Raw genomic sequence first — 12,144 nt, forward strand, 5'->3', positions numbered from 1 at the left:
AAAATCTGACATGCCTATTCAAGGCACACTTCATAGCAAACCTTCAAAGACCCTGCCTGCCACTGATGAGGAGACAACAGAAGAAAAGCAGTAGAACACATCCAATGCCAGTGTTTCAACCTGTTCTTCCAGTCACGTAAATAACAGGTACCCAGTCACACAGTACTCCGCTCCAAAGACACCCCCAGCAAGTGAGTAACCAGTTAGGTCAGAAAATGCCAGCTATCTTACACAAAAGAGTGGCAGTACTGTCATCGAGGAAGTAATTCAAGGTTTTGATTCCAGAAGTAGGGCAAAGGTCTATTTCTGGCACCATCCTCTGGGCCATAAGATGACACCCAGTAACTCATCAAAACTGCAGCAAGGAGAAAATCTGGGGGCACCTCCAAGCCCATGGAGTTAGTCTGGGCTTACTTTTGACAACCCTGAAATAGAAAAACCAGCATTTCCAGCTGTATCTTTCAACATATATAAGGAAGTCCCTCATTAGCTGTTCTATGAGGTGCTTCTTAAAATAATTAAGTCACAGTCTATCAAAGCCCTGCCTAGACAAAAGGCTTTTGAATGGATCACGTCTGAAACAGTGCTTAGTTTTCCCTACAAGACTAACCCTCTCCAGGTTTTCTCCAGAGTCAAAGTAGCAAAACACAAAATTCCCAGGACAAACAAGCAAAGAACAAATAAGTGGATTCTGCACTGAGAAAGACTAGAAGACTGTGTGGACCTCTGTGCAATATATCTAAGATATGTCCAGTAGAAAAACAGCCCGGAGTCACCTTGTCCCTTGAGTGGTCAAAACCAACACAGACACTGAGAGCACCCACAGAAAAAGACTATTCTTTTCAGAAATCAATAAAAATGTTACTATCTGGGATGCCTGGGTGGCTCCTTCAGTTAAGCATCTGCCTTCAACCCAGGTCCTGATGGTCCTGGGATAGAATCCCGAGTTGGGCTTCCTATTCCACGGGCAGCCTGCTTCTCCCTCTCCCTCTGCCCCTCACTACTGCTCATGTGCTCTCTCTCTCTAACAAATAAAATCTTAAAAAAAAAAATTCTACTACCTGTTATTTATGAAGCCCTTGCCATGTGCCAGTCTCTGAGCTAATTCACTTCCATACATTCCTCATTTCATCCTAATCATGGTGCTATAAAGCACATGCATAGAAAGTCTGGGTCTGTCTGCTTCTAAAGCCCAGTCACCATTCTGTACTAACAAGAACTAAACCAGCCTTGGAAAGAGTGTAAAACAAACAAAAAAACTAGTTATGTGCTAACTAAATTAACATCGCCCAGTTTTAATGGGATTAATACAGATCGGTTGTCAGGAAAAGAGTAACAGTTATGGGGTGCAAGGGTGCAAGGGGTGGAGTGGGAATAAAAATACCCTACCTAGGAGTTTCAGGAATAGTATTGCTGGTCATCCTTTAAGATCTACCACATATATTCTTAAAACCTTCCCAGGCTAGCAACAATGTCTTCCTGAAATGCTTACACTATCCTCCTGCTTCCCTGTGGGAATCTGACTTTTTTGCATGTATTTCATTTACACATGTAGGTGACAACCTCCACCCATTACCCCACAAGCTCCTTGAAGAAAGACGCTAACTCCAGCTCACACTGACACAAGAACCTTGCACAAGGCAAGTGCTCAATGATATGTTTCATAAGCAAGTCTACTATTTGGTTTCATTTGTAAAGCCAGACCAAACACAAACACACCAAGTCTACCATACTGTGAACTCTTCGAAGTCTATGTGTTCCCAGCACCAGCAGAGAGCGAACCCTAAAGGATGTTTAGTTAATAAATCAAACATCCTATTAAGATTCACTCCTCCTAAAATCCATCACATATTCAAACATCACCACGTTAATACCTTTGACAATGATGCTGTTGTTCCAGGTTTTACGAGTTTGCCTCCTGTAGATGCTGAAGAACTGTTTTCAGGTTTAGTTTTTTCTACTGTTTGCGTTTTGCTTATCCCAGACACTTTAGGCACTGAGCCAACACTCCTGCTTGCTTTCTTCATTCTGGGTTGCCTCTTCGTGATGCATTTACAAACAAATCTGTGGAAAGAAATGACATTATACTAAGAACACAATTGGAAGGAAGCTCTTTAGAAATTTGTTTCTGAAAAATTTTACCATGCAATAAATAAAAACGTTTGAAAGCTAAATATTGATACAGAAACTAAAAAGTTGAAAAGCTCTTAGACTTATTAATTAGAATGTACCCCACATTTAAGGTTTCCTCCTTGAATATTACTAACATGAAACTACTTTGTGCATTCTAGCTCGGTCATTAAAAGGAATAACCTGGGAGCGGCTGCATGGCTTAGTTGGTTGAGGGTCTAACTCCTGATTTTGGCTCAGGTCATGAACTCAGGGTCCTGAGACACTGAGACAGAGCCCACCCACATCAAGCTCCACTCTAAGCCTGGAGCCTTTTTTTTTTTTTTTTTGACAGAGAGAGAGAGAGACATCACAAGTAGGCAGAGAGGCAGGCAGAGGGGGAGGGGGAAGCAGGCTCCCCTCTGAGTAGAGGGCCCAATGCAGGGCTCAATCCCAGGACCCTGAGATCATGACTCAAGCTGAAGGCAGAGGCTTTTTTTTTTTTTTTTTTTTAACATTTTATTTATTTGACAGACAGAATCCAAGTAGGCAGAGAGGCAGGCAAAGAGAAAGGAAGGGAAGCAGGCTCCCTACTGAGCAGAGAGCCTGATGTGGGGCTCAATCCCAGGACCCTGGGATCATGACCTGAGCTGAAGCCAGAGGCTTTAACCCACTGAGCCACCCAGGCGCCCCATGAAGGCAGAGGCTTAACCCACTGAGCCACCCAGGCACCCAGCCTAGAGCCTGCTTAAGATCGTCTCTCCCTCTACCCTTCTTACCTCCTCCCCACAGGGGAGCACATGCACACACTCTCTATAAGGAAAAAAAAAAGGAATATCCTAGATTGCTAATGGAACTAGCTAAATATGACACAGCATACATTATCTTTAGCATTTAATGAAGCAAAAACCATCCTGGCATTTGAGAATTGGCCATTCTGCAGGTATTTAAGGGTGATCGTATTTTCCCAAATTATCCAGCATAATCCTAGTTTCAAGTATCTGTTGTCATAACCTCACCTACACCAAGAGGAACATCCCAGAAACTCTATCATTTAGGATCTAAATATATTTCCTAGGATATCTCTTTTATCAAGAAGCAGCAACAAAATTCCTTACCAGAACATAAACCTCAAGGATGCTTGGGTGGCCCAGTCAGCTGGACATCTGCCTTCGGCTCGGGTCATGATCTCAGAGTCCTGGGATTAAGCCCACATCAGGCTACCTGATCATCAGGGAGTCTGCTGCTCCCTCTTCCTCTGCCCCTCACCCTGCTCATGCTCCCTCTCATGCGCGTTCACTCTCTCAAATAAATAAATAAAATTTAAAACAAAGAAGGAGAACATAAACCTCAATTTTTTTGTTCAGAAAACAAGGCCATCTATACACCTATAAGGAATGTGACAAGACTACCACCTAAACAGCTCATGCTTGATTTCACAGCTTAGACAACTTGAAATAACACCAGCTGCACACAAAACTGCACTCAGATAAACCCTTAAATATATCTTTATTAACTAAGCTAGAAAAGCAATTCCTACAATAAGTAGTATCAGGTTTAGAAAGATGTCACACACCAGGTTGGCTTTAACAAAAATGAAAGCCTATTTGAATGTAAGCAGTTTTGTGTATGATGACGCTTGAGAAACTACAGTGAGCACAAAAAGAGGCTGTTCTATTCTGTGAAGATTTCTACGTACTAACAAAAATAAACTTACAAAATAGCCCCTCGGAAAAGAAAAGGCTCATCCCAACAGCCTTAATGAGTACTTGACTGACACTAAGCTCAGACACTCCAGATTTATCTTGCCTTGACATAATATAAACTGTACCAACTGGTTTGGTGGCAGGAACAGTGAGACAGGACAAGGGGGCTCTGCTCCAGCCCTCAACGTGATAAAGCCTTTGAGCAAAAAGAACACTATTATTAACAGCAACCAAAGCACAGAAGCAAGTCTATGCTTTTCTCACCGACAAAATGAAGGAATGACACTGGACCCATTGCTAACTCAAAGTACTGTGGAAAAATCAAGTTCCTAAGAATCTTCCCTTCAACTTTTCACTTTCCCTTTTTATTTGCCTCCTCTTTTCTAAGTCTCCTATCTTGTAGATGACTCCCTGAAGTTTCTTTCTTTTCTTCTCCAAATTCCACTCCTGCACTCCTTTCCACACCACTCAGACCCTCTATCATTCTCTGCCTACTCATCCAAATGAACTTTTTCTAGACAGGTACCATCCAATAGAACTTACTGCAATTATAAAAATGTTTTATGTATATCTGTGCTGTCCAATACAGTAAGTAACCACTAGCCACTTGTAGCTACTGAGCACTTAAAATGTAGCTGGTATGACTGAGGAAATGCATTTTTATTTTTATTTAATTTTAACCAATTTAAACGTAAAGGTTCATGGTAGCTACCATACTAGACAATGTAACAGACTGTCCCTTTCTTGCTGTTACCACGTAAAACCTAAGGAACTACCACTTTCCACCCACTAGGATGGCTATAATCAAAAAGATAGAGGGGCACCTGGCTGGTGCAGTAGGTGGAGCGTTCAACTCTTGATCTTGGAATTATAAATTCAAGCCCCACACTGGTTGTAGAGATTACCTTTTTAAAAATCTAAAAAAAAAAAAAAAAAAAATGGTAACAAATGTTGTAAAGGATGTGCAGTAATTAAAATCCTCACATGAAGCTGGAAAGAATATAAAATAGTGCAGCCACGTTGGAAAACAGTCTAGCAGTTCCTCAAATGCTTAAAGACAGTTACCATATGATCCAGCATGTCTACTCCTGGATTTATACCCAAGAGAAATAAAAGCTTTCATCCACAAATTTATGTACAAATGTCCACAGACACATTATTCATAATAGCCACAAACTGGAAACAACCCAAACCATCTCAAAAAATTCTCCCAAATTAGGGGCACCAGGGTGGGCTCAGTGGGTTAAAGCTCTGCCTTCAGGTCAGGTCCTGATCCCGGGGTCCTGGGATCAATCCCCCCCATCCAGCTCCTTGCTCAGCAGGAGTCTGCTTCCACTCCTTTCTCTGTGCCCACTTCTCCACCTACTTGTGATCTCTGTCAAATAAATAAATAAATAAAATCTTTGGGGGAAAAATAAACTGCTCCCAAATTAAACTATCACGGAATTGTTAGCCTGTAAATTTTTACTTATCAACATGTATTTGTTATTTATGGGATACATATTACTATCACATAGTTCTGTTTACATACCATCTGCATACAAAGTAACTTTTTGTTTCAATTCCAAATATCTATCAACCAATGAATGGATAAACAAAATGTGCTATATCCAACCAATGGAATATTATTTGGGCATAAAAAAGAAATGAACTACCAATACATAGTACAACCCTGAAAACATTATACCAGATAAAAGACACCACACACAAAGAATCATGTATTGTATGATTCCGGTCATAACAACTTTCCAGAATATGCAAATTCAAAGAGACAAAAGTAAATTAGAGGTTGTCAAAGATTAGGGTAGCAGGAATGGATACTGACTGCTAATGGACACAGGGTTTCTTTTTTGGGATAAAACACTTGGAATCAGGGGCACCTGGGTGGCTCAGTGGGTTAAATTCACATCTATTTTATTACAATTTGCCTTCAGCTCAGGCCATGATCTCAGGGTCCTGGGATCAAGCCCCACATCAGGGTCTCTGCTCCGCAGGGAGCCTGCTTCCCTTCCTCTCTCTTTGCCTGCCTCTCTGCCTACTTGTGATCTATGTCAAATGAATAAATAAAATCTTAAAAAAAAAAATTTGGAATCAGATTGTGATAATGGTTGTGAATATACTGAAAACCACTGAATTTTACACTATAAAATGGGTGAATTGTGCAGCAGATGAATTATATCTCAATAAAGTGGTTACAAAAACAAAAATAAAAAACACCTGGCAGCCTAGGTTGCTCAGTTGGGAGAGCATGCGACTCCTGATGTCAGGGTTGTGAGTTCGAGCCCCAAGTTAGGTGTACAGATTACTTAAAAATAAAATCTTTAAAAAAAAAAAAATAAAAAAACTAATGAACATCAAAACAAGGACTTCAAGAAAGTAGATCCGAACATTATAAAATACCTGATAAAATAAAGAAAAGGACTACAGTTTTGCAAAGATCAGAGAGAAGATAAGCAGCACAGCCAAAAGCTTAGAAATGCTAAGAAACACTGGTCCAAGACACTGGCAGCTTGAGATCTTAGATTTTAGACCACTCACTCACCCTCACCAACACTGGACCCAAAGCTCCCTTTCTCCAAGAAATACGTAAACACAACTTTACTACTAAATTGGAATCCAAAGCTAACCTATTTATTTTATTATATACACACAGATACTTTCTAAAAATATCTATGTGGCAACTAAAACATAAAAAATAAAAGTAAATCGTAATAAAATAGATGTGAATTTCAATATGTGAATTTTCAAGCAAGACTATCTGAGGAACAAAACAGTAAGAAATCCACACCTCTAAGTTAAATCACTATGAATCTGACTACAGATAGTCTTGACTTGGGCACTTGGTAGTACTGCAACTCAGATCCCATGCCATCTATCATACATGCTATCAACAACATGTTTTTCTTAAAGGATGAATCTCTCTTATTGTGATGGTTAATTTTATATGACAACTTGACTGAGCCATGAAGTGCAAAGATATCTGGCTAAATTATTCTGGGTGTGAGGATGTTTCATTTTCTTTTTAAAGATCTGTTTTGTTTTGTTTTTCAGTTTTTTTCATGAGAATGTTTCCGAATGAGATAAACATTTGAATTCACAGGGATTCCTGACTCCTTGAGTTGGGATGTTGGTTTTTTCCCATCTTTGGACTCCATCTGAAAAACTGGTTTTTCTTGGGTCTCGGTCCCACCAACTTTCAGACCGGAATTTACACCATCAGTTAGTTAGCTCTCCTGGTTCTCAGGCCTTCAGATTCAGACTGGAACTTGCATTATTGGCTCTCCTGGGTCTCGAGCTTCCTGACTACAAATTCTGGTACTAATTCAGCTTCCATGATCATGTGAGCCAACTCCTTATAATCATTCTCTTTGTGTGCTTACTTGCTTCTGTGTGTTTGTGTAGATCCTACTGGTCTGTTCCTCTGGAGAACCCTGACTAATACCCTTGGTAAAGCTGAAAACAAAACAATTTCTCCTCAATGTCTACAGTAACTGCATTCCTGGAAAATTCCATCTATACCAAAACTACACTTAAAAAATGCCTTCTTTGTGTAAAATGGAATTGATTCTAGGCTCAGCCATAAACAGTTTTTTTCTATCTACGTAAATTATTCAACAAGATATTCCAAAGTTGTGGCAGGTCACAGGAAAAATTTTGATTTTGCAGAACTGACGCTTCATTTAATCTAGAATTCCATGGCCCTTACGTACTAAATTTCAACAGCAACCACCAAACATTGAGACAACAAAAAAAGCTTTCATGATTTCTTTTGTTTTTTTTTTTTTAAAGATTTTATTTATTCATTTGACAGAGAGCGAGCGCAAGGGCATAAGCAGGAGGAGCAGCAGGCAGAGGGAGGAAGAGCAGCAGGCTCCCCGCTGAGCAGGGAGACAGATGCAGGGCTCTATCCCAGAACCCTGGGTTCATGACCTACGCCAAAGGCAGACACTTAACTGACTGAGCCACCCAGGAACCCCAGCTTCCATGATTTTCTAAAATGACCCCTATCAAAGGGCAAAGATCCTCATAAACAGATGCTAATTCACCAGATCTTGGCCCCTACCTGGTTAATAAGGAGGAATCGATAACCCTGCCTAGAGAGTCTCTAGAGTCCCCTGGGCATGGGAGAGATTACAGAGGGGAGGGAAAGGACCAGCACAGTTCATAGCACTTCAAGTGCCTGAAAATGAAAGGAAAAAAAAAAAAAGGACACCTGGGTCAGTTGGGCATTCGTGTTCAGCTCAGATCACGATCCTGGGGTCCTGAGATTGAGTCCTGCATCCCACTCCCTGCTCTGTGGGGAGCCTGGTTCTCCCTCTGCCTGCCACTTCCCCTGCTTGGGCTCTAACAAATAAATAAATAAAATTTTAAAAAGAAAAAGAAAGTTGAAAAGGGTATGTGTTGAAAGTTACTACTATTTCTTCCCCAGTCCTGCTCAGAGCTGTCATCAGCACCCATCACTACCTCTAGTCCAGGGACGCCTGGGTGATCCCAGGGTCCTGGGATTGACCCCCACATGGGGCTCCCTGCTCGGCAGGAACCCTGCTTCTCCCTCTCCCACACCCGCAGCTTGTGTTCCTTCTCTTTTGGTCCCTCTCTGTCAAATAAATGAAATATTTAAAAAAGGGGGGGGCACCTGGGTGGCTCAGTGGGTTAAGCTGCTGCCTTCGGCTCAGGTCATGATCTCAGGTCCTGGGATCGAGCCCCACATCGGGCTCTCTGCTCTGCGGGGAGCCTGCTTCCTTCTCTCTGCCTGCCTCTCTGCCTACTTGTGATCTCTGTCTGTCAAATAAATAAATAAAATCTTTAAAAAAAAAAAAAATCTACCTCTAGTCCAGAGAAGTCAAGGTTTAGGAGGAATAAAAAGTAGTTCTCACAATAACAGTATGGATCCTGCCTCCATAAATACTAAGAATAATCTCAAACTACAATAAATCCATGAAGTATGTCAGATATATTTCTCAAGTAATATTTCTTAAAAACATCAAAACTGATGCACTGCACCCAAAATAGGGAAAGGCACTGAAGGCCTTGAGCTCCTCCCATGGGGAAGGCATCATTTCCCAGCTCTGCGGTACCTGGTAAAAGTTCAATGAATCCTCACAAGAGCCCATACAGGCATTGACAGAGGCTCAAAGAATGTAACTCACTCTCCCTGACTCAGCATTCTTTAGTGACAGCAGCATGAATCCAAAGTCCATACCCTGCCCACTGCTCCATATGGCCCCCAGTGCAACTACACATAAGAACTTCATCAGGCATGTGTAGTTTTCATCTCAACAAATATTTCACAAGATATGAACAAAATGTAACAACACTAAAACTACACTGTGCAACTTCTAGATTTATCAATCTGTCCTTTGGATCAGTGCTGATATAAAGATTTTATTTATTTATTTGACAGAGAGAGAGAGATCACAGGTAGGCAGAGAGGCAGGCAGAGAGGGAGAAGTAGGCTCCCTGCTGAGAAGAGAGCCCGATGCAGGGCTTGATCCCAGGACCTGGAGATCATGACCCGAGTTGAAGGCAGAGGCTCAACCCACTGAGCCACCCAGGCGCCCCTGTCATGTTATTTAATATAAAATCTATCTTTTTTAGAGCACAAAATTTATCACCAGTTCTAAATCAGTATATATTAAGTTACAGCTGTAAAAATAAAATTCTCAGCTATAATCACATTAATTTATAGATACCTGCTACTTTTTCATTTAAAATAATTATTTGTTAGGCATGGCAGGCAGAAGCACAGCTGCCCTCCTTTTACAGAAATAACCCTGCATTAAGAAGGCTGCAGGGCACCTGGGTGGCTCAGTGGGTTAAAACCTCTGCCTTCGGCTCAGGTCATGATCCCAGGGTCCTGGGATCGAGGCCCGCATGGGGCTCTCTGCTCAGCTGGGAGCCTGCTTCCTCCTCTCTCTCTGCCAGCTTCTCTGCCTACTTGTGATCTCTATCTGTTAAATAAATAAATAAAAATCTTTAAAATAAATAAAAAAAAAAAAAAAAGAAGAAGAAGAAGGCTGCAGTCTGGGTGGCCAGAACTCTCACCAGGATGTCCTTGTACTTGGACTCCCCAGGACAGGATTTAAAGTTCCAGGAGCCCTGCCCAAAGCTAATTACACATCCACAGCCACAGAGGAAGCTTGAGTTTCCTATTCATCTACAAGGAGAACACATAATTAAAACCTACTGAAGAAAACAAATAAAGGGCCATCTCTTACCTGACAGATACGGTAGAGAAAAAACTACTTAAAAGTCAAGCCACGGGCGCCTGGCTGGCTCAGCTGATAGAGCATTCAACTCTTGGTCTCAGGGTCGTGAGTTCAAGCCCCATGTTGGGTGTAGAGATTACTTGAAAAAAAAAAAAAATCAAACCACAGACTCTTAAAAATGGTAAACATTTTGGAGGCCATTTTATAGGAAATCCTGCATGCAACATCACTAACAAAAAAATCTTCTAGTTACAAACATCTACTGTTGAAGGAAACTGACTACTAAAAAGTTCTGAAGCAAGTCATTATTTACTCAACATTCACTCAATACTTTGTGCCATGGAAAATGCCAGTTCTCTAGGAACTAGTCAGATAAGGCATAAATAAATACATGGACACATAAAGATAATTAAGACAAAAATACCTACTTTCAAGGAGCTCACAGTTTAGTGGGAGAATCAAGATACATAAACAGTGAAGAGGATGCCACCCTTCATAAATTCTGCTGATAAAACAAGGTAAACAGATATACAAGGTACAATGGCAATAGAAAGAGCTAGTCCTCGGTTCTGTCTCTCAGGAACCAGGTGAGAGGTACACCTCAGAGAGTTATGAGAAAGCATGGGCTCACTTGAAGGACTCCAAGAACTTGGGTCTGACTAGAATACAGAAATGGGAAAGGGCCCAGCAGGCCAGTCAAGCTCTGGCCTTTGTCCAAAACAGGATGGCAAACTACAGACAGACTAAAGTCAGTGCAGCCCTAATGAGGATTTACAAATCCTAAAGAGGAACCTGGTGCTGGTGTGGATAAGCTGAAGCGGCATAACATGCTGGCCGAGCTCAGGCATGAGAAACCCTGATCGGAATCTCCTTCCCTCTAACTCTCTTCCTCTGACCTCACTCTAAGCTCTCCATTCAAAAGTACCACTCGGGGCGCCTGGGTGGCTCAGTGGGTTAAGCCGCTGCCTTCGGCTCAGGTCATGATCTCAGGGTCCTGGGATCGAGTCCCGCATCCGGCTCTCTGCTAAGCAGGGAGCCTGCTTCCTCCTCTCTCTGCCTGCCTCTCTGCCTACTTGTGATCTCTCTGTCAAATAAATAAATAAAATTTAAAAAAAAAAAAAAAAAAAGTACCACTCTTGGGGCGCCTGGATGACTCAGTTGGTTAAGCATTAGACTCTTGATTTCCTCTCAGATCATGGTCTCAGGGTTGTGAGATCAAGCCCAGCACTGGGTTCCTTGGTCAATGCTCCATGCTCAGTGCAGAGTCTGCTTATCCCTCTCCCTCTGCTCCTCTCCCCAGTGCTCTCTCTCACAAATAAATAAAATCTTAAAAAAAAAAAAAAGTACTACTCTAATACCGCCCCTCTCCCAGGATCTGAACACCACCACAGTGCTACACTATGCCTGCCTTTCTTCCACATCAACCCCCATGAATCTCCAGCCACACCTCCAGATTCCACACCATCTGCCTCTATTGGCAACATGATGCATGGGCCCTTGGAACTGGGCACCGATGCTACACAGATTTGATCTGGCAAGCAGAGCTCAGTGTGACTATTACTTCTCTTGATGTAGACACTGAAGCTCTTAACTTAATCAAAAGAAAAGCTGCTTTTCTACGAGCTACCAGAAGCACACACTGAGTTCATGGTTACCTAATACTCACATGTTTTCACATCTTTTTTTTTTTTTTTTTAAGATTTTATTTATTTATTTGACAGAGAGACAGCGAGAGAAGGAAAACAAGCAGGGGGAGTGGGAGAGGGAGAGGGAGAAGCAGGCTTCCGGCCAAGCAGAGAGCCCGACATGGGACTCGACCCCAGTACTCCGGAATCACGACCCAAACCTAAGGCAGACACCCAACAAGGGGAGCCACCCATGAGCCCCTCACATGTCTTTTTAATGCAAACGGCCCCTAAGCTGTTTTTTCTCTCCCCTACCACCTGCCAACATTTTACTACAGAAATTTTCAAACACATGGAAATGTTGAAGAAACTGTAAACACCTCACTGTTCTCCTTTTCATAGCTGTGTAATTTATATTCAGAAAAGAATTTACACTCTGCTAAAATTTTCATTTGGTCGTTCAGCTCAAAGCCTTTAGGATATCTTAAAATTCTG

General features: G+C 41.8%; 1 protein-coding gene across 2 annotated transcripts in view; it reads right to left on the reverse strand.

The window, feature by feature from the left end:
• SPECC1L (sperm antigen with calponin homology and coiled-coil domains 1 like) overlaps window positions 1-12,144 on the reverse strand; it is a 140,334-nt gene that overhangs the window by 104,083 nt on the left and 24,107 nt on the right. Inside the window, exons 2-3 of one of the 2 annotated variants that reach the window (XM_059140869.1) lie at window positions 10,034-10,163; window positions 1,875-2,064 (exon numbers count right to left, since the gene is read on the reverse strand). In XM_059140869.1, the coding sequence (XP_058996852.1) occupies window positions 1,875-2,027 (153 nt within the window). In that variant the 5' untranslated portion in view covers window positions 2,028-2,064; window positions 10,034-10,163. The remainder of the gene's footprint in view (window positions 1-1,874; window positions 2,065-10,033; window positions 10,164-12,144) is intronic. The other variant, XM_059140870.1, reaches the window with a different exon arrangement.

Source organism: Mustela lutreola, chromosome 11 (assembly GCF_030435805.1).
Source record: "Mustela lutreola isolate mMusLut2 chromosome 11, mMusLut2.pri, whole genome shotgun sequence".
Lineage (NCBI taxonomy): Eukaryota > Metazoa > Chordata > Mammalia > Carnivora > Mustelidae > Mustela > Mustela lutreola.